The sequence below is a fragment of the Macrosteles quadrilineatus genome, unplaced genomic scaffold (genome assembly GCF_028750875.1).
Source record: "Macrosteles quadrilineatus isolate MER2022 unplaced genomic scaffold, UCM_ALF_1.0 Scaffold_9__3_contigs__length_116548681, whole genome shotgun sequence".
Taxonomy (NCBI): domain Eukaryota; kingdom Metazoa; phylum Arthropoda; class Insecta; order Hemiptera; family Cicadellidae; genus Macrosteles; species Macrosteles quadrilineatus.
The window spans coordinates 27,341,587-27,364,545 of record NW_026542602.1 but is presented as its reverse complement, the minus strand read 5'-3'; the positions used below and the strand labels follow the sequence as shown (position 1 = coordinate 27,364,545).

At 33.2% G+C, this 22,959-nt stretch overlaps 1 protein-coding gene across 1 annotated transcript; it reads right to left on the bottom strand.

Moving 5' to 3' along the window:
• Positions 1-348: 348 nt before the first annotated feature.
• Positions 349-22,202, bottom strand: LOC129003296 (merozoite surface protein 9-like). The gene is made up of 3 exons (XM_054431586.1): positions 22,122-22,202; positions 17,551-17,685; positions 349-531 (listed from the first exon to the last, which is right to left on the bottom strand). The coding sequence occupies exons 1-3, from the start codon at positions 22,200-22,202 to the stop codon at positions 349-351; spliced, it is 399 nt and encodes a 132-aa protein (XP_054287561.1).
• Positions 22,203-22,959: the final 757 nt, after the last annotated feature.

Here is a 22,959-nt window from a genome sequence, read left to right as displayed (position 1 = left end):
AGGACCAAAAAAAATTGGGAGGTGGCAAATCTGTTATGGAGTGGCCATCACCGTAGGCTGCGATGGTTGGGGCAGCCTACCCCAGAGGTTAGGATTCTTGGTGAAGCTCTGGGTTAACAAAAAGAACGCGCTGAGACCCTACGGCCTAGCCTAACAGCTTACCGTGGTGTGGAAACTGGGTCACCTAAGCTCTTTTGAGATTAGGCAGTTACATACAATTACCATTTACTTGAAATGAGTATACTCCTCCTCCTCTTCCTTTTCCCCTTCTTCGTCCCTCTCCTTTTCTTTCTCCTTTTCCCTCATCCTTATCTTCTTCTTCCTCCTTTTCTCTTCCTCCTCCTGCTCCTACTCCTTCTCATTTTCTTCCTTCTTCTCTTTCTTCTCCACCTTCTCCGCCTTCTTCTCTTTCTTCTCCTCTTCTTCCCCCTTCTCCTCCTCTATCGCCTTCTCCTCCTTCTCCTCCTCCTTTTCTTTCTCCTTCTCTTTCTCCTCCTTCTCCTTTTCTTCCTCCTTTTCCGTCTCCTCATCCTACAACTCCTCTTCCTTCTCTTCTTCCTCCTTCATCTCCTACTCCAGGTATAGTATGTTTAATTACATATTTAGAAATTGAATACACAACTATTGTTTTTTTTATATCTTCTGTTCTTTATTTATCCTTATAATAGGTGTTCTATGTTTACGAGTCAGTAAAATTATTAGTTTTCATTGCTCTAAAACTAATTTCAAATACATAATAAAAAATACATTCACTAAAATAAACAGTACAATCAAATTGTTCCTCTATAATCCCTGGTAGGTATGTAACTTTTACAGTGGATTTAAGCAGCCATATTAACCAATTCCCATCTGTACTCTAATTCTTTTGTAAAGTGTAACTAGTTGACCATATCATTCAGAAATCATCTAGACATTTAAGCATAGACCTTGACAAAAGGTAATCAGGACTATATCTATTGAAAAATATCATTAGCACTATACAGTAAGGACTAAATTAATGTATACACTATTAACCAGAGATGATGCAAATTTAACATCAGTGTAAAAAAGGATACATTAGAAGTTTTAAGCTGGTACATCTAAACAAAGAGCTATTATCTGTGCGTTAGGTTCAGTAACTTAAGTCAACATACATTCTAGGCTCTCCACTGTTAGGATATGACAGATATAAAGAAAGATGTTAGACGATAATGCACAGGCAACAGTCATCAGATAGGTAAAAGGGTATGTTTACAGTTACAACAACAAAAAGACATAGACAGTAAATTTAAACACTTAACACAGCCATTGATATTATTACTATGTGGTTAGCTAAACAGAAAACTGTTAACACACAAGGATTATAACAGGTTTTAATGTCGGTAGCAACAAGTTATACAGTAAACAGCTGAGGTAGTGCATAAATGTGTATGTTGATCCATGAAAATATCAACAAGAAGTTACACCAGAAACCACAGTCAATGGTGAAAAGGTCAACACATATCAGTATTAGTTGTCATATGTACAACTCTATAAAAGTTATTATGTATTAGAACAGTACAATTATTAAGTGTAATACAATGCAGTACAAGTAATCAGTGGGTTCAGTGCAGTACAGATGTAATACAATGCAATACAAGTGTAATACAATATATTACAAGTGTAATACAGTACAGTACACATGTAATGCTGTACCAATTTCAAGTTACAAAGATACAGGTAATTAATTTAAATCAGGTCACATTCATTACCATAAACTTGGTAAATTACCCGATTTGTTTCTTGTTATTCAACTTTTCAATAACTGAGGTTCAAAGTTAAGGCTATGTCACGGCTGATTAATTTAGCAGAAACATATTACACAAGAAATACCAGATATGAAGATGGGTACTAGTAAGATACGAATCTATAACCTTTGGGGATCAGAGTTCATGCTACTCCTATTCAATAAAACTCAAAGTATTAACCCAAACAGATCGGTGACTGATAGGATTCAAACCCACAACCTCTGAATTGAGGTAGTGCATGGATATAAAAAAGTCAACGAATGTTATGCCAGAAAGATGAAGTCATTCACATATCAGATTTACAACACTCTACAAAAGTGATGGTATATTAGTTGGGTGTATTAAAATACAGTACAAGTAATAGTGAAAAGTACAGTGCTCATTTTTTAATATGTTGGTGTAATCTTTTGTAGTAAATCTTCAGTGCCGGTTCGTTATTCTCAAGGTAATATTTTTTAAATTACATGTTACAGTGATACAGATAAGTCTGTGATGATTACCTTTAAATAAATCATTTAAGTAAGGTTATCATTAATATAGAACAAGCTTTATCAGATATTCTGTAGATGCTTTGTTAGTCAATATATTATTAAATTAAATAGCACTGGGCCAATTTCATCGACACTAGCGTTCCAGTATCACAAATATGAATGAATAGACTTGGTATAATACAGAAAGTGAGGTTATGTTACAGATACAATCTTGGCATAAGAAGTCACAGCTGATTAAATTAGCAGATACATGTTACACAACCATAAGATATACCAATTATGAAACAATTAGATACTAGTAGAGTTTAAACCCTAGACTAAACCACTAAACTCTCTATACCATACTAAAACTCATTGTGACTAAGAATGAAACAATCAGTGGCTGGTAGGGCTCAAACCCTCAACCTCTGAGATCAAAGGTTCACACTACTCCAGCTACAATACAACATCATACCAAAAATCAACATATCACCCCGACCGGAAATGAAACATTTAGTGACTGGTAGGATTTGAACCCGCAAACCTCTGGGATCAAAAGTTCATACACAGACAGGAGACTACAATACAACACTGAAAATCAACATATCACCCCAACCGGAAATTGACATTTGGTGACTGGTAGGATTCGAACCCTCAAACCTCTGGGACCAAAGGTTCATATACAAACAGTTAACTACAATACAACACCAAAAATCAACATATCACCCCAACCGGAAATGAAACGTTTAGTGACTGGTAGGATTCGAACCTGCAAACCTCTGGGACCAAAGGTTCATATACAAACAGTTAACTACAATACAACACAAAAATCAACATACCCCAACCGGAAATGAAACGTTTAGTGATTGGTAGGATTTGAACCCGCAAACCTCTGGGACCAAAGGTTCAAATACAAACAGTTAACTACTATACAACACCAAAAATCAATACATCACCACAACCGGAAATGAAACGTTTAGTGACTGGTAGGATACAACACCAGAAATCAACATATCACCCCAACCGGAAATGAAACATTTAGTGACTGGTAGGATTCCAACCCGCAAACTCTGCAATCAAAAGCTCATACACAGACAGAGACTACAATACAACACAAAAAATCAACATATCAACCCTACCAGGAATAAACATTTGGTGACTGGCAGGATTCGAACCCGCAAACCTCTGGAACCAAAGATTCATATACAAACAGTTAAATACAATACAACACCGAAAATCAACATATCACCATAACCGGAAATGAGACGTTTAGTGACTGGTAGGACTCAAAACCGCAAACCTCTGGTATCAAAGACTCATACACAGACAGGAGACTACAATACAACACTGAAAATCAACATATCACCATAACCGGAAATGAGACGTTTAGTGACTGGTAGGACTCAAAACCGCAAACCTCTGGTATCAAAGACTCATACACAGCCAGTTACTAGAGAATAACATTATTCAGATTAACCATCATACCAAAAATACATAACATCCATGAAATGTCCACATAGGTTTCACTTGACAGGAGTTGGCGGGAAGGTGAGGTTATGTTGTTAGGCGCGAAAATAAAAGTAAGGTTAGAACACGTGGGTAAAAGTGTGGTTAGACCACGTGGGTAAAAGTATGGTTAGACCACGTGGGTAAAGTGTGGTTAGACCACGTGGGTAAAAGTATGGTTAGACCACGTGGGTAAAAGTGAGGTTAGACCACGTGGGACACCAGAGGGCATAGCCTAGGGGGAGGGGTGGGGATGAAATGCTGCTCTCTGATTGGTGGCCGCAAGAGCTGGGTAGCCTACTCCCTGTATAAATGTTGTATAGATATTGTATACATTAGTTAAAAGACATAAACATTAGAAATTAGATTATAGCTTATACTACACATATTAAACAGTACATATGTAATACAGTGTCAGTATACAATTATTCAATAAACGTTTACATAGGGATAAAATAGCAGTTTATTTACGTTAGGTAGCTGTAAATCTATTCACCATAAGAGCCCATGTTAGACCCAAAGTGCTGACCCTAACTACTTACAGTAGTTGTAAATTAGGCTAATAGAATAATTAATTGTATTCATGTTTAACTTATCATATGACTTGGTTGCATGGCTGATTTCAATGACAGAAAGTATACAAATGTTTTGTCAATGTTTGGTATGTTTGCGATGTATATGTTGTTTGTATATGTTGTATATGTTGTATATGTTGTATGTATATGATGTTCTATTTTGTTATCAACAATCTTGAAAGATTATTCCTTCAAGTTAAAATTCAAGAAACACCTAATTCGACGAAACAAAGTTATGTCTTCATAACCGGGTGAAAAAGTGTATACTAACTTTTTTTTACAAAGCGCTTTAAAAAAAAAAAGTTAAACAATCCTATTCTTATACCATTCCATATATTCTACGCATACGAACCCACGATTTCCGGTATAATTTATCATCTACATTGGGTTTGAGACTGTTGTAATTATAACATTGGTCATGTAATAGCTTGGGCGTATATTGACCGTCATAACAGAGCAATATGCTTCTGGGTTGCTGATGCTAACACACAACATGGTTATATTTATTCAAGCTACTACAGTAAATTTATTATTTGTAGGGTAAATGTTAAATTAACAAGACTCCTACATTTAACATGATCTGTGATTTTAACCCTACATGAACTCACTTTACTACCTGATAGTAACTAGAGGTTCTAATCGTAGTCTTAAATATCAATGTAAGAGATAGTAAGAGGTGAGGTAATTTCTCTGCTAAATCTGCTCTGCAATAATAATCCTGCATATTCTCTGCTTTTCCCTCAGACCTGTTCGTGTTCACGTAATTACAAAAAAATATCAAATAGTATCACTTTTTTACCATTATAGGGTTTTTTTCTGAAAAAAAGGTTATTAATGTTATTAATAAGATTGTTAAGGTTATTAAGGTCTATCTTTATTATTTGGATATACGTATTATATTAGCTAAGAAGACCACTATAAAGAAATTATAATCTCCGGTCTAAAAATACTAATATTTACAGTTCTAAATATAGTTAACATTTAGTTTTACAATATTTGTACAAACAATATCTAACTAGAGTAAAAGAAGTACATTATATTTTAATAAAATTCACTTTAATGTTATAGCCTAGACTAAGTCTATTGACTTAACCAAGTCTCCTGTACTAAATACTATAAAAATTACATTAGTTCCCAAAATGTGTCACGCTGACAGGCGAAGGCATTAAGAAGAATAAAATATAAGAATTGGTTTCCATTAATCATCTATGTGACAAAATACAATAATTAATGTGTATCGGCTTCTTTATAAGTATTTGTTACTTGTTCAATGCATTGTCAATTTACTTAATGGTATGAACGATACAAAAGTTACATATATTGTTATATTTACATGTATACACTATGTGTTTGACTGTTACACAATTGTATTACACAAAAATATATTTATGTGATGTAATTCATTATAGAACCTTAGAAAATGGAATTCCTTTAAGTTAAGAAAACATGTTTTAACGTTGGTTTGACTTTTGACCAAATATTCAGTTTGGATTATTATTTTTTAACGTGTGGCGAATTAATTTTTATTATTCAAAAATAGTTTTACTCAATAACGTCAACCAGTTTTTAAGCAGTGTACTGGATTTAATGTTTTCGTGTTGTATCTTATGGTACTTATTATTTATTGACTACAGATGCAATAAGAATCAAGAAATTCCGCGTAGATGGTGATAACACAATAATTAAGTTTAGTGTACTACTACGAACCCGTCATGTATCTGGTATATGAAGACAGAACGTATCTAATATTCCTTTACCAAAAATAAGTTACCTAATTAATTGAGTCAAGCGAAGACTAGAGCTTCTGATCCGTTGTTTTTATTAGACCAATTATCGTAAATAGAATGAAAATTGTATCAAAGCTTGTAGTCAAAGATTCCCTGTCAGAGTTAGAAGGTTCCATCCATCAAAACTTTGTTTGACGGGTTTCCTTTTAACAAACTAACAAGTCTGGATCTTAATTTTTAATAAGAGCCCAAACTTCTAAGCAGTTTTACACAACTTCTCACAACGTCTTGTGTAAGGAAAAATAGTTTGGACTAAACATGGATGTGCTCGTTTTATTTTGTAAAGTTTCACTTGTACGTTATAACAGATGAAGTGGCAACATTTATTTTCAACACTTCAGGCATACTTCACAAAAAGTAATAATACTGATGGGATCAGGTGTATCATTACTCGTATATTACAAAAAATGTGTTTTATAAAGCTATAGGTATTATATCCTTTAAAATGATTATGTTATTTATTCTTTAAAAAGGGTAACCCCATTGCAACTAGGACCTATGTCATAATGCGTAGCATAATCCGATTACTCCTATAGTCTATATGGTCGTAAGACTTTTCTAAAGGTATTACTGCAATATTTTAGTCAAACAAGACTTTTAATATTTTTTGCCTACTGCTTAAGGTATTTAGTTTACATGTGCGCGGTTATAGCTTCATATTTACGTGTAGATTAAGAACATACGGAAATTCACTATTATTCGTGTATCTTAACATGATGTTTCCAAAATGTGGTAAAAGGGAAGGGGTAGAATTCATTTATTTATATTTAAGTTACATTTTAAGTATTAGCGAATTTCCCTATAGGGAAGTAGCTATTACCGTAGGTGGAACGGTAAGACTTAGGCCTGGGACCGATTTACTTATTCATTTTGATGTCCCTAGAAGCCAAAAACACCGTTCGTTCAAATTTTTATATATATATATATATATATATATATATATATATATATATACGTCCGTGAACGCGATAACTTGAGTAATTTTTGTCCGATTTTGATTAAATTTGGTTTAAAGGTGTAAGGCAGGATAAACTTGAATGAGTTCGCGAACCAGCCTGATTGGACCATGGGAACGGGGTTTTACAGGAGGTTTTATGGGGTAAAAAATGGGTTTTCTCATTTTTGACCCTCAAAACACAAAATTACCCCATTTCTCTCTAGACCTTTTTAAAGAGCTTAAAAAAACAAATAATTTAGTATATCAAAGTGTTTTTGTACGATTATTGGTAACAGAGAAAATTCAAAAATTGTAAATTTAAAATTCCCATATTATTCTTATGGAGAATATTGTAAACTGTGGTATTTTGCTTGTTTATGGATATATTTTGATTAAACTTGGCAAATTTATTTATTTTACACTAAGATAAATTAATATTTTACTACAAAATACACTTTTAGTTTCCTTGTAGCAGCAAACCTAGGTACTCATTAAGTCTAATGTTATTTAAATAAATTTAATTGAAAATCAATTCAGACAAATGGAAATTCGCTTAGTCGGCAAGTTTGCTGCGGCGGGGGTATTTATTTTGGAACTGCAATGACAGTTTTTACCTAAAATGTTTAACGTATAGTAAGCAATATCAAACCGTCAATAACATGTTTATTATTTACACCTAATGATAAATTAATTTGGCAGTAAACAATAATTATAATTTCGTTTATTTTAGGTCAACGTTATGAATACATATTTTTGAAATAGCCCTTACAAGTTTAAATAGTTGTCTAGTTAAGTGTCTTAGCGACAAGAAACTGTGGTAAGTAGCAAGACCAACGGACAAATTTGGCAAGGCGTAAACTCTTTCTAGACACTCCAGCACCACTCCATTGACAAAGGACCTTAGGAGCTTGCAGTTTCAAGCTTTGTTCTCTGAAATCGATTTTATTTCGGTCCGATTTACTCGCAGACACAATTTCACTACAAAGTATAATTTAACTTCTTATAGGAACACAACGCTAGTAAACGCTTTAAATTATTCAAATATTTACAAATTTATAGCACATAGCATCATTCGATATTCGTTATTGTATGAACACAATTGGCCAGCGTGTAGTATGAGACCCCTGAATTGTTTAATTCAATTCAATTCAATTTCATACTACCTACTAAATAAAAAGTAACTAAACAATAACACCAATACAAAAAACCCCATAAACAACGAAGCAAAGGATTTACTCCGTGACATAAATAAGTAATGTTAAGCCTGATAATCAGGTAAAGATAAAAAATACAAGTAATTTAGTAAATTATTAAACCCGCGGTGTATTTATAAGCTACGGAAAACCTTAACTAAAAAAGTTACGCAGAAAATAATTTAAATGACTTCCACAAATCTAGTCTGGCTGTTTAAAAATTAAAAATAATCCATATTAAGTTTTTATTATAATCATCTCTAACCTATTGTGATGGAAAAAACTAATAAATAACTAGTAAATTAGTTATTTGTTCAACTAGTGAGCAAAGTGAGCAATTGCCTCACTCGAGAGAAATCCTTACTCACGAGCCGTAGGTGAGGGAGGAATGGTTTCTCGAGTGAGGCGATTACACTTTGCACTCGAGTTGCACATTATATTTTTCCTACAGTTACCATAAAACAAATAAATTGGCAAAGAAACGTGCCTTCACGTTGCAAATCTGGAGTGAGGCACAGTAATTAGACTGTTTACATTGTCTCACTAATGAGCGAATTGGCCACTTTGCTTTCTCAAATCAGTGAGAGAACATGTACATTGTTTTTAACTGTAGGAAAAATATATTTTTGTATACAAATAAATTCATTCTAGTTTAGCGGGTTCTTGTGTTGAGCTCCTAAGTGCATCAAGGCGATTACTATTATGATTTATCAATGCGGCTCTATAAATCAAACGTTTAGTAGAGTCCATACACTGCAGGGAACATTCATCAATGTTAATGGGTTGTTTAGATATTTATATTGAGCCATTGTTGACCTTTCATTAACGAAACAGAATATATATACAGTTTATTATAAATATAAATATGACCTTAATATAACACCAGCCCCAATATGTCACAACTAATATAATACAATTCAATTACATGAAAATAATAAATTTATCTCGTTTTTACGAAATGGCCCACTCATTTAGGAACAGTAAAATTTAGAAACTTATTAATCTCAAACTGATTCAAACTCTAAATTTTATAAGTTAAGTTTTATAAAACGTATGTCTTTCACTAATATCTTCTTTGATATTATTTATTTATGAACTTCAACTAGGTATTTCCAATCTTCCATCTTAAAAGTAGACGACTAAAATGTTTTCTCTTATATCCAAACAAGATAATCCGTTAAAGTTTAAATATATATTCATAGCAACAAGGACTGAAAATTACAAGCTAAAAATAAAGCTACGTAACACCATGCAATTACAAAGGGTTAATTGAGTTTTCAACTTCTCCCGTCTCGGAAGCTACAATTATGAAGGTTCTAGGTAATTTGTAAAGCGCTATCATTAAATATTTTGATAACATATTCATTTTCTAAAACATCTAAGAATCTTATTTATAAGAAAGAAAATATTTAATTTAGTTTTCGTCGAAGTTTTGTGTGTATAAACGTGTTATAGAAAACCAATAGTGAAGTAAGTATAGCCATTTGGCTTTACTGTACCTGTGCTCAATTTAATATAAATTGTACAGAAAGTAAATAAAAGAAACGTCTTATAACACTTATAAATTGTAGTCATGGTTAAATCAGATAAATCTAAACATTGATAATACATGGTTTGTAAAAGTCGAAGCAGTAAGCACGATAAGAAATGTATTTACTAATATCTCTAAACGTTAGGAAAAGAAACTTTAAATAAATAACCCTCTAACCATAGTTTCTAGCCATTGAAAGTTGGATTGTCTAGTTTGATAGCATATTAGATTATCTATATTCTTGCCGCAGATGTTTTAAATAAATATAGAAGATTAAACTGTCTGAATGTGACACATACATATGTTTCTTTCGGTAAATATCGGTCATTGAAAGCAAGCAATTTTTCCCATATCACATAGGTACAAATAACTGTATGGCATTTTTTACAACTGAAGTTTTATTTTTAACCAGTTTTCTTTATTTAACAAATGTTTAATATTTTTTACTGGTAATTATTTAAACAACCCTGAACATCTTTCCGTTAGATTTCAATTGTCTTGAACATCTCTTTGTGTTGACAAAAAGTGTGTACTACATCTATGCACGATTTTTTTGTATCTAATATCTTCCATTATTTTTGTATTTTAAATACTAAAAGAAAATATTTACTGTAAAATATTTTTATTTTCTGTAATCATAATAATGGTGTTGACTCAAACGTTTCCGTGACTTAAACGACGTTAGAAATACGAGTAAATTGTGTAAACGGGTATAATAAATTCCAGGAATGACTAGCAGATGAGGAATGCACAAGATTCTTATGACTTAAATGGCTCTAAAGATAGATCATTTTAATATACTGCTAATTTTGCATTAATGTTCAGTTATTTTACAGTCTCCGAGTTTATAATTCTTAGGATTGTTCAGAATAAACTACAAATTTCACAAGTTATATTTCTTTGTATTGATAACTCATTTCAAAAGATATTTTTCTGACTAATGAGATGGAATTTTTTTAAATTTATTTAATAATAAACAAAAAGTATTTCTGAATCTTAAAAGCAGTTTTTTTTTAGTTCAATACCTATAGTGATATTCAGGATTTAGACACTTTCGAAAATTGTTGTAAGCATTACTAAATCTAATACGAGTCTAAATCACCTCCAGTCAATTACATGAAACAAAATTTAAAATATCATATTGTCTACTACATAAATAATACTTTACACATTTATACATATTTTAAGGTGTTTCTGCATATGAATAATTTACTCTATACAACTTGTCTCTTGTCTGTCTATCCCACCAACCAAGAACTGTATTTCTACTACAAGAGTTGGCGAAGCTAGGAATCATCTGCACCAAGGCCTCAGGCATGCTCGAAATGATCTCTTGCTAGCTCTGCAAGACACTGTTTGACCTCCTTCGTTTCTTCCACACACGGGAAGAATGAGCGTGCACCTAGCTATGCATCTTTTAAAACCTTAATTTCATTTACGTATAGTCAAATAGGCCTAAAATACTTCGTTATTATTTTATGCAGAATCGATCGTATTTACCAACAAAGTATTAAAATATAAGTTGCTATTGCTGTTGACCAAACACAGCCATTACTACGTTTAGCATATTTTTTCTAAAAATATTTCAAAGTTAAAGATTTACAAACACATAAACAACACTAGATAAAACTGTAACGAGCTACCCATCAAGTTTGTAATGCATTTAAGTTAGAACGTAGTAATGGATGTAATACACAGATTCGATTTTAAATAAACAAACTGAATATTTGGCTTTTGCTTGTATAGTAACGCTAAGGGTTGTAAGAGAATTTTCTTAAATAAATTTATGATTTGTGATAAGTTAATAACCAAAATTGGTTATTAAAGTGTATTCGAAGTCATATGTTAAAATTTACACAACCAATCTTTTTAGCTGATATAGATTTGCAAACTCTGTATGTGTGTTTATTTAGAATCATTTGTTATCGGTAAGGAAACAAAAAAATTAACGTGCAAAAGTTTGAAATTAAGACGAACCAGTTAAAATAAATTTGTGCTCCATAATTATGCAGAATTACTATACTTCAAGTAATGCATCCGAATCTCTTGAACAGCCAGAGTTAGATCACATGCATCGTGGTTGGATCCAAACCACGTGTTTATTCCGATCCATTAAAGTTATTGCTGTTCCGTAACATTTAAATGTTTGACCAAACCCTTAAATGATGTGATATTTGTGGATGTACTTTTAATATACAATAAAGCTTAAATCTGTAAACCCTTTTCTACTGATGTCTAACATCAAAACTTTTCTCACGAAGTAAAACTCGTTGTTACATCTAAAAAGTACCTATTGATTTGGATCGCTAACTTAAGCCCTTACTTTGCAAAAACTTCTTCGATTTATTTTGCTAAATTCTAAAGAAGCAAAATTGATTTGCTTCATAAGTTCATTTTAATAGCAATAAGTGAAATATGTATTCTGAACCATAAAATAACATTTACACTCGAAAACAAAGTAAAAGGTTTGTTATTTTGTAACATTTATAATCATTATAACAGAGAGAGGAATAAAGTGTATTCTACCAACTACCGCACACCAGTGGCTTATCTTAATACATGACTGGAGTATACACTACCTCTTACTGGTAATAGTCACATTTATCCTGCCACTAGATAACACTCTAACTTGACCTCATGTTATAGAGTGTCTTATAATAACAGTGTGAAGCATACAGTGTATTCTACCAACTACCGCACACCAGTGGCTTATCTTGATACATGACTGGAGTATACACTACCTCTCAATAGTAATAGTCACATTTATCCTGCCACTAGATAACACTCTAACTTGACCTCATGTTATAGAGTGTCTTATAATAACAGTGTGAAGCATACAGTGTATTCTACCAACTACCGCACACCAGTGTATTATCTTGATACATGACTGGAGTATACACTACCTCTCAATGGTAATAGTCACATTTATCCTGCCACTAGATAACACTCTAACTTGACCTCATGTTATAGAGTGTCTTATAATAACAGTGTGAAGCATACAGTGTATTCTACCAACTACCGCACACCAGTGGCTTATCTTGATACATGACTGGAGTATACACTACCTCTCAATGGTAATAGTCACATTTATCCTGCCACTAGATAACACTCTAACTTGACCTCATGTTATAGAGTGTCTTATAATAACAGTGTGAAGCATACAGTGTATTCTACCAACTAGCGCACACTAGTGGCTTATCTTGATACATGACTCAAGTATACACTACCTCTCAATGGTAATAGTCACATTTATCTTGCCACAAGATAACACTCTTACTTGACCTCATGTTATAGAGTATCTCATAATAACAGTGTGAAGCATACAGTGTATTCTACCGACTACCGCACACCAGTGTCTTATCTTGATACATGACTGGAGTATACACTACCTCTCAATGGTAATAGTGCCATTTATCCTGCCACTAGATAACACTCTAACTTGACCTCATGTTATAGAGTATCTCATAATAACAGTGTGAAGCATACAGTGTATTCTACCGACTACCGCACGACAGTGTCTTATCTTGATACATGACTGGAGTATACACTACCTCTCAATGGTAATAGTCACATTTATCTTGCCACTAGATAACACTCTTACTTGACCTCATGTTATAGAGTATCTCATAATAACAGTGTGAAGCATACAGTGTATTCTACATACTACCGCACGACAGTGTCTTATCTTGATACATGACTGGAGTATACACTACCTCCCCTACCCATCACCCGGTTATTTACATTTGACTACACGGTTATTTAAGCTTAAAATATTTGTTTGACAAATCAAGCGAATTTCCTTTATAGTATTAATGTAAAGTTTAAACACAAAGATATCTGTAAAATATTTATAAAATTTACTGTCCATATACTGTTAGTTACTGTATGTTTGTCTCCCTATCCAAAATGTGCAAATAAGCAATTTAGCGCTTAATGTCAAACAGAAACATATGATAACACTGCAATCCATATGATAACGTTGACTTAAACTGTATGCTTACCTTTTCCCGTCCATGGGCAGTTTGATTGTTAAAAATTAACCCTTTAAACTAGAATAGGACTGTTATGTAAATAGTGATTATTTCCATTAGTTAATAATCTTTTAGTTGACTCTTTTAAAATCATCGGAAATTATTACTGTTATTAGTTTTTAAACAAGTTATTTGTTTATAAATAACTCCTTTAGTTCTTTGCAATTGCTCGATTGCTCTTGTTCTTTGTGGTGTAGCGAAGAGTAACGTTCAAAACACTAGTGAAGATGGGTCTAAACATAATCTCGACCATTTAAAGTGCTCGATAAATCCCAAACTTCAAAAATTGTATTAAATATGTAATGACTTACTTTCTACTCCTTGTCATAAAATTACAACAATTACTACGATACTATAAACTAATACCTACGACTGTTTTTAAGCTAGCCATTTCAGTGCAATTCTTAGAATTGGAAAGATTCTCTTAACAGCATTGTTTATTTACAAAACAACATTGGTACAATGGTTCGTTGCACCACTGTCAGTGGCAATGAGATTTTATAACTTAAACGGAAACATAACCTCTCTTAGGAGTTATGAATAGTGATATAAGTAATTAAAATATTGTCGTAGGTAAAGTAGTGTATGCAACTCGGGTAAATAAAGTAAACGACACTATCTTAACGTATTCCTTACGTAAACTACTACAGTATATTACATTGTAAACGAAAAGTAAAAAAATACGTCTAAAAACACTTAAAACATATATTTTTTCACTTATACTGTTACCAGACGATAAATATACACAAAAGAGGGCAAATGGTGATCGAGTTCGATTCGACACTCCAATCATCATCAAACCCAAAAGGCGAATTATTTACATTGTATAATAAATAAAACTCAAAGGTATGCAGTTGGGTATTTAACACTAGAAGCGGCTAACTAGTGGCCTTTGTTTGGCCATGTCTTGGATTGCAGTGTTATCATATGTTTCTGTTTGACATTAAGCGCTAAATTGCTTATTTGCACATTTTGGATAGGGAGACAAACATACAGTAACTAACAGTACATAGACAGTAAATTTTATAAATATTTTACAGATATCTTTGTGTTTAAACTTTACATTAATACTATAAAGGAAATTCGCTTGATTTGTCAAACAAATATTTTAAGCTTAAATAACCGTGTAGTCAAAGGTAAATAACTGGGTGATGGGTAGGGGAGGGCTTTTACATAGTTGGGGGTGGGTGGGTTCCTCCGTGGATGGAATGATTACGTGCCGGAAGCGACCGTGCCAGAAGCGACCCAGCAAAAATCGTGCCAGAAGCGACCCTGGTAGTAGTGTGAGTGCCACTAGCGACCCATTGTTTGATAAAGGATTTTACAATGTTTTGTTCAAATCGGTGTTCATGGCATTTAAACAAATCCTATTCTTGTTATAGTAATACTAGATGAAACCCGTCGAAATCGACGGTTACTTTCAAGGCTTACGCTAACTCATCTAACTGCGATAAACTGAGTGAAATTATACATATTTTGAGCATTTAGCATTGTTTAAAGATTAATAAGTGTAAAAACAATAATGATATTAATTGCGTTAGTTACCAAATATGGTTGATCATTCAGTGAATATAGTAGTTTAAGCAACGATTGCGTAAAGATAGTGTTAACGACACGAGTAGAAAATTTAAGGTACGAGCCTTGGCGAGTGCTTTAAAAACTTCTACGAGTGTCGTTAACACTATTTACGCGAGTTGCGTACACTACTTTACCTACGACGGTGTTTTAATTACTAAAAGTCACTACTCATAACTTCTGAGAGTGGTTATGTTTTTGTTTATAACCTCTAATTGTCACTGATATTGATGCAACGAAACATTGTATCAAATACTAATTGCACCAATCAACAATTAAATTGGCCTGAACAGCTGATTAGTTGAATTTCGAATCATTACAATTTTGCTTCTCCTCTCTCAATCCTTGAACCTCATTGGTTCGTTACCCGTGTTGTTATGAGTAAAACTATGCTGTTATGAATGTAAACAATGCTGTTATGAGATACTTTTCAATGCTAAGAACTGTACTGAAACGGCTACTTTAAAAAACGGTCGTAGGTAAAAATATTTCCCATACCGTACGTCATCGGAGATAGTATGTTATGTGGTATCTCTTCCTTTGGAAGAACCTTTAAATAGTATTAAAATAGTATTGGTGGATCTTTTGAGGTTACACACTTTCGTGATTTCATCAGTGTAATGCAGAATAATCTATGATTTTATTTTAAAAAATCTGTTTGTTGGGAAGACACGTTCTAACCTCAAAGGGAGGTATATACGTTTTAATCGCATGGGAACCTCTCAAAAGATCTAAATAAAACTTCACATGTAGGTAGTTTATCAAATATAATCAAAATAATGTCTATTTCAGTAAGTATAATACTATGTTACAATACTTTGTCAGTACAATTTTTTTTATTATGCCATAGTTATGTGATAATATACTGACATAGACAATAAATATGAAATCCCTCTCACATAGGCTACTACCCGTGCGTGAGAAATTTCCTCTATCAGTAAAAAAATATTCTAAATTAAAAAAAAAGATATTTATAAAACATGGCATGTTAGTTAATTGGTAATAATTTGGTTAAAATAAAAAAATAAATTATAACTACAATTAAAAATAAAGGTATACAAAATCAGATACAAAATACCGGGAAGACAGTTTTATTAAAGTATTTGGATAGTTAGTGCAACTTGCACTAATAAAATCCAGACAAAATTCAAAAAGCAGAAACCATTCGAATCGTCAAACTTTGGATTTTTGCTACTAGCCTGTTTGGAGATAGTGGATTCTTAGAATTTAATGAAGTTGACGTGTTACCAATTGTTAACATATTTTGTTAGATTTTTTTGGGATTTTTTATATAAATAAACATTAAATTATCTGTACACCATCTGTATAGATAGCTTCGTCATTATAAATATATATAGTATATACAATAAATTCCTACCCTTTTCTTGACTTATATTATTATTTTTTATTTAGAAGAGACGTCTTCGTCATTTTTCGTGATAGCAGGTCAACAACATCAGGGGTTGTAAGCTGTCGTACTATGACTAGAAACCTCAAAATCTTCTTTATTTAGTTGTGCTAGAATACTCGTTTTCATATAGGGAATAAGCTATTGTAGGTCTCATTGAAAGACCTTGACCCGGGACCTATTTCATTTTTCGTTTTGATGCCCCGAGAGAGCAAAAACATCATTCGTAAAAAATATATGTAATTGGTAATTTAAGTAATTTGGTTATAATTCATTTCCATTCTAGCTCCTGAGCTGTTATATTCTATGTGATTTGAGATAAATAGGTTTACATAACTTATAATCCGACAAACAGCTAAAATAGTAGGTACATGTTTCTGCATGTATCCGCCATTGTCAAAACATTTCAGTTGGAAAAACATACTTATCATTGTTTACTAATGTCCATAAACTTTCACACACACATACACGAACGAATAAAAAATAAATAGGCCCATTACAATAAATGCACCTGGAGTCAACAAATTGTTATAGTTTGCTTATTTATGGATATGTGTTGGTAATTGTATATTCGTATGAATTATATGATACAATTTACATAAAAAACTATTTTTTCTTCCCCAAACGGGAATTAATTAGTCTTCAGGACTGCTGCGGTGGGAGTATTTTGTTATGTATTTAATGTTACAGAAAATCGTTTTAATGGTTTTATAATGAAATTCTGTTTAGTTTTTGTTAAGAATATAAGTTGAATCGGCGTTAATTCATTACTCGCCTCCCGCTCCAAATTCTTGGGTCGCTAGCGGCACGGTAGAAAATTGTTGGGTCGCTAGCGGCACGGGTCGCTTCTGGCACGGTCGCTTCTGGCACGACACCGATGGAATAGGACTCCTGACGCAGGTAGCGCTGAGGATTATAAGGGTTAATCTGGGATCGTGGGCGAACTAGGACTAATTAGGCTACGGGCGAAATAAAACTCGGGCGGAATAGGACTACACGCCATTTATCTTGCCACTAGATAACACTCCCTCTTGACCTCATGTTTTAGAGTATCTCCTAATAACAGTGTGAAGCATACAGTGTATTCTACTAACTACCGCACACCAGTGTCTTATCTTGATACGTGACTGGAGTATACACTACCTCTCAATTGTAATAGTCACATTTATCTTGCCACTAGATAACACTTTTACTTGACCTGATGTTTTAGAGTATCTCCTAATAACAGTGTGAAGCATACAGTGTATTCTACTAACTACCGCACAACAGTGTCTTATCTTGATACATGACTGGAGTATACACTACCTCTCAATGGTAATAGTCACATTTATCTTGCCACAAGATAACATTCTTACTTGACCTCATGTTATAGAGTATCTCATAATAACAGTGTGAAGCATACAGTGTATTCTACCGACTACCGCACACCAGTGTCTTATCTTGATACATGACTGGAGTATACACTACCTCTCAATGGTAGGTAATAGTGCCATTTATCCTGCCACTAGATAACACTCTAACTTGATCTCATGTTATAGAGTATCTCATAATAACAGTGTGAAGCATACAGTGTATTCTACCGACTACCGCACGACAGTGTCTAATCTTGATACATGACTGGAGTATACACTACCTCTCAATGGCAATAGTCACATTTATCTTGCCACTAGATAACACTCTTACTTGACCTCATGTTATAGAGTATCTCATAATAACAGTGTGAAGCATACAGTGTATTCTACCGACTACCGCACGACAGTGTCTTATCTTGATACATGACTGGAGTATACACTACCTCTCAATGGTAATAGTCACATTTATCTTGCCAATAGATAACACTTTTACTTGACCTGATGTTTTAGAGTATCTCCTAATAACAGTGTGAAGCATACAGTGTATTCTACTAACTTCCGCACAACAGTGTCTTATCTTGATACATGACTGGAGTATACACTACCTCTCAATGGTAATAGTCACATTCATCCTTTCACTAGGTAACACTCTAACTTGGCCTCATATTATAGAGTGTCTTATAATAACAGTGTGAAGCATACAGTGTATTCTACAGTACCAACTACCGCACGACAGTGTCTTATCTTGATACATGACTGGAGTATACACTACCTCTCAATGGTAATAGTCACATTTATCTTGCCACTAGATAACACTTTTACATGACCTGATGTTTTAGAGTATCTCATAATAACAGTGTGAAGCATACGGTGTATTCTACAGTACCAACTACCGTACGACAGTGTCTTATCTTGATACATGACTGGAGTATATACTACCTCTCAATGGTAATAGTCATATTTATCTTGCCATAGATAACACTCTTACCTCATGTTTTAGAGTATCTTATAATAACTAATTATAAAACAATAGTTTATCACATACTATGTAACCAGCTTTTCCTCTAACAGTTATATATTTCATTACAACACATAGATAAATATTTAAGTTGAAGCAAGGTAGCTAATATTTCTATTGAGGCACATTAAACGAGTCAGTTCTTTTACGCTTAAGTTACAAAGTAAGTGCCATGAACTATGATGACCCGCGGGAGTGATTACTTCTTGACAGAGTACAATTTATAATTCCCCTGATATTTTAGCGATTACGTTAGAGATTCGTTTACAGTTAACTTTCATGCACCCGAGCTTAAAATTAGGAGTCAATGTTTCTTGTTCATCATTTTGCTAACTATAAAAACAAAATGGTGGACGACTTTGAAAATGTATTTTCGCTATGAGAAAACAAAGGGAATTCATTAATTATCTAATGTTAATTTAGCTACCAACATGTGGAATTACTGCATACTTGTATTTCTTTCGTGCACAGCAGATTTTTAACCAACCCCGGCCCCTTATGATGTGGGAAAAGGGGAATTTGTTCACAAATTTAGACACTTCATGGTATCAGTAACTTGAATTTTTTACGTCACTTTAACTAACTTGAAAAATAAGAAATATATATTTATATTAAGGCAACGTGGATTTTTTTTTAAACATACCTACTACTAACGTCAAAAGAATGGTAAATTTACGCAATTTAGGTAATTAAATTTTATAAACGAAAGCAATATCTGTACAGGTTGAGTGTAAGAAAGGGCCATGTGGACCTAACTTTGCATGTGTAAAAAATGACTTTTCATTTAATTTCATTTCAATATCTTGATGATACGTCAGTGATACGTGCTACATAAACCAGTGCTAAGATATATTAAACACCATAATAAAAATAACAGATTACTTGGCTTTGACTGGAATATTTTAACGTATTTTCTGAGAATGATTTTTAAATCTAATTCCATAGTTTAAGAATGAAACGCCTAAAGCACCAGGGACATATTACTGTCAATTGACTTTGATGAAAAAAAAACTATTATTACATTCCTTGTTGTAAGGTTCAACTGAAATATCGATCTGCAATATTAAGTTGATTTGACCCCAATCAATATCAAGGTGATGAGAGCATCCTAGGATAGTTGACCAGCAAGTGACGTAGCAAACAACAAATATAACCTCCTTCAATATTTTTTCTACAGATAATAATTATCCAAGTGATTTTTTTTTTACTTTAATTCTTCTTGGACATATTTTGTACCATGTGTGAATGATCTTAAGAGGTTTTTAAACACCGTCCACATTTCCATGAATTTAAAATCCAATATGTATATGTATATGTATATGCATTATTATTTGGACTTAAGTACTTAGGATAGGACGTCATCCATCAACACCGATTAACAACATAAATGATAGCTCGCAATTTTTCTTTAAGTTCTTTCAATAAATCATAATGTAGTCAGTGGTAAATATCCTTCTTCTACAGTAAGCCTTAGACTATTGCAAATTTGTAAATCTACTATAACTTGAAAAAATCAAGTATACGTTTAACTGATATACTTAGAATTACCGTAATCCAAAAACACCATTACCTGAAGTTATTTGTGAAAATGTTCTTCCGTATAAAAACGTAAATTACGTGAATGAGTTCACCCCCAGAGCAATTGTCCCATTTGAAACACCTGTATAGTCTAGTTGTGTCAGGTGTTGGTATTGCGTTTGTATAAACGGTCTGGTGCTGGGGGGAGCTTGGTGGAGGCTAGGTAACCGCTCTATATGATCACATCTGCTATGTAGGCTACCTGTAGCAGCTGTTATTTAGATCAACTATTCACTGCGATAGCTAAACATTGATACATCATGAATTAAATGCAAAATTTGAGTTGGACGTTATATATTGTATGTTGAATTTACGATGAAAATGGGTTATCTAATTGCTTTAACATGTTGTGCAATCGTGCATAATGTTGACAAAATAAAGGAATGACAATTCTGCGAAACTGAAATACTGGTCATCTGCAAGTAACTCTTAACTTGGCTCAGTATTCTGAAAAAAAAACATATACATACATTTTTTTTTTAAGGTTGATTAATATTAGTCTATGAGCAAGTTAATTTTCAAATACAATTTCAGCTCTCAAGCTAATGTTGAATACAAGCATTTACCAATACCTAGGCCTGTGTAGGTATATTCCACAAGAACTTTGGACTTCCACCATTTTGTAACGGATGAACCTTTTGAGACGTGGTTTTCTGGCAATGAACTCCACTTGACCAGCCCTTTAAAATCATGTGCATATTAACTTAAGTTAAAGATTATATACCTACTCCTCATGAGCTGTCCCCTGTTAAAGGTAAAATAATGACGTACGACACTGTGTTCCACATATGAAGACTAAAATTTGAATACCTCCAAGCTTTTTCGAAGCAACAATGTCCCGTGATTCTTGCTCCTCTGACGTCTTGATCTAGACTGAAAACAGTGACAAGAAGCATGACTCGTCTGAGCGTCGAGCGTCGTCAAAAAATCGGGCAGGACAAGCATCGCTTGGTTATAGCTTTGGAAAAATAGCCATACTTCTAAAACCAATCAATAATTGTTTTTTTATAATCTACCATTTCCTCAGCTACAACCGCAGATTGAAACATAGAGTTGCTTCCATACAATAAAAATGTTTGTGAGAACTAAACGTTAGTCCATTATTGGCGGGTGCTAAGAATGTGTTTATGGTTTAGCAATAATAAAAAACACATTCATAACCATAAAAGGTATAAAATTACCTGAGTACTGCCACATTGATCCTGTTAGTCCTTATGGATTACACGTTTCGAGGACTTAAGTCCTCATCATCAAACCTTGTACAAGAACATTTAACACTGTCACTTTCAAAAGGTCGTCAAGATTTTAAATACAAAACACGAGCACATAATAAATACAGACGTTTTACGAACAAATAAGAGTAGGCCTACCGACAAAAACTTACAATATCCTACCGCAAAGTGGTAGGTGAAGGTCATAACTAGATGCGAAGATGGTCGGGCGGTGGACTTTCTACGTCTCGGCTCCTTGTTCATAAGCTGTTCTTGGTTTTTTATTAGAGTATCATACAGAGCGTTAGACTGGAAACTGATTTTGTCGTTTAAGTTGAGTTTTGGTAGTTTTATTAATTTCGAACTCTTCTAAAGCGTCCATGACGTTGCCTTTATTGCACAAATGTAGAGGGGTTAAATTCGTGTTAAAATCACTGTAGTTATGGTTTTCTTTACAAGATTTGCTGCAAAAATTGGGCTTCAGATGATTACTTGCTTTAGGAAAATATTCTTTGGATCTCGTTTGAAATGCTCTGCCTGTTTGCCCAATGTAATTTGTTTTTATCGTTACATGATAACTTGTAAATACCAGTTCTGTCAGCTATATTGTTTACTCTATTTTTATCAACACTGCTGAGTAGTTTTTGCAACTTGTTTGAGGTTTTAAAAGCGATATTGATGTTATTTTTTCATAATTCATTTTCTAAAATGTTTGGTAACTTATTACCAAATTCTGAAGTTACAAATACTTTCCTTCGTTGACCCAAAGAACATTAAACAAGCATAGATGGCAATTTATGAGCTTAAATCTAAATTCCGTTGTCTTTACGTCGTTAAAGTAAAAATTGTTTCATGCAAAGAATTGGAAACATAGAAAGATCACTACGGGTTACCTAGAAGAAAAGGTTTATTCAATCCAGAAAACGTCAATTAGCCATTTTAACTACCAAAACTATTTTATTTATTACATTATTATTTCATCAAAATACTTTTCATAACATTGTGTATATAATTAAAATGA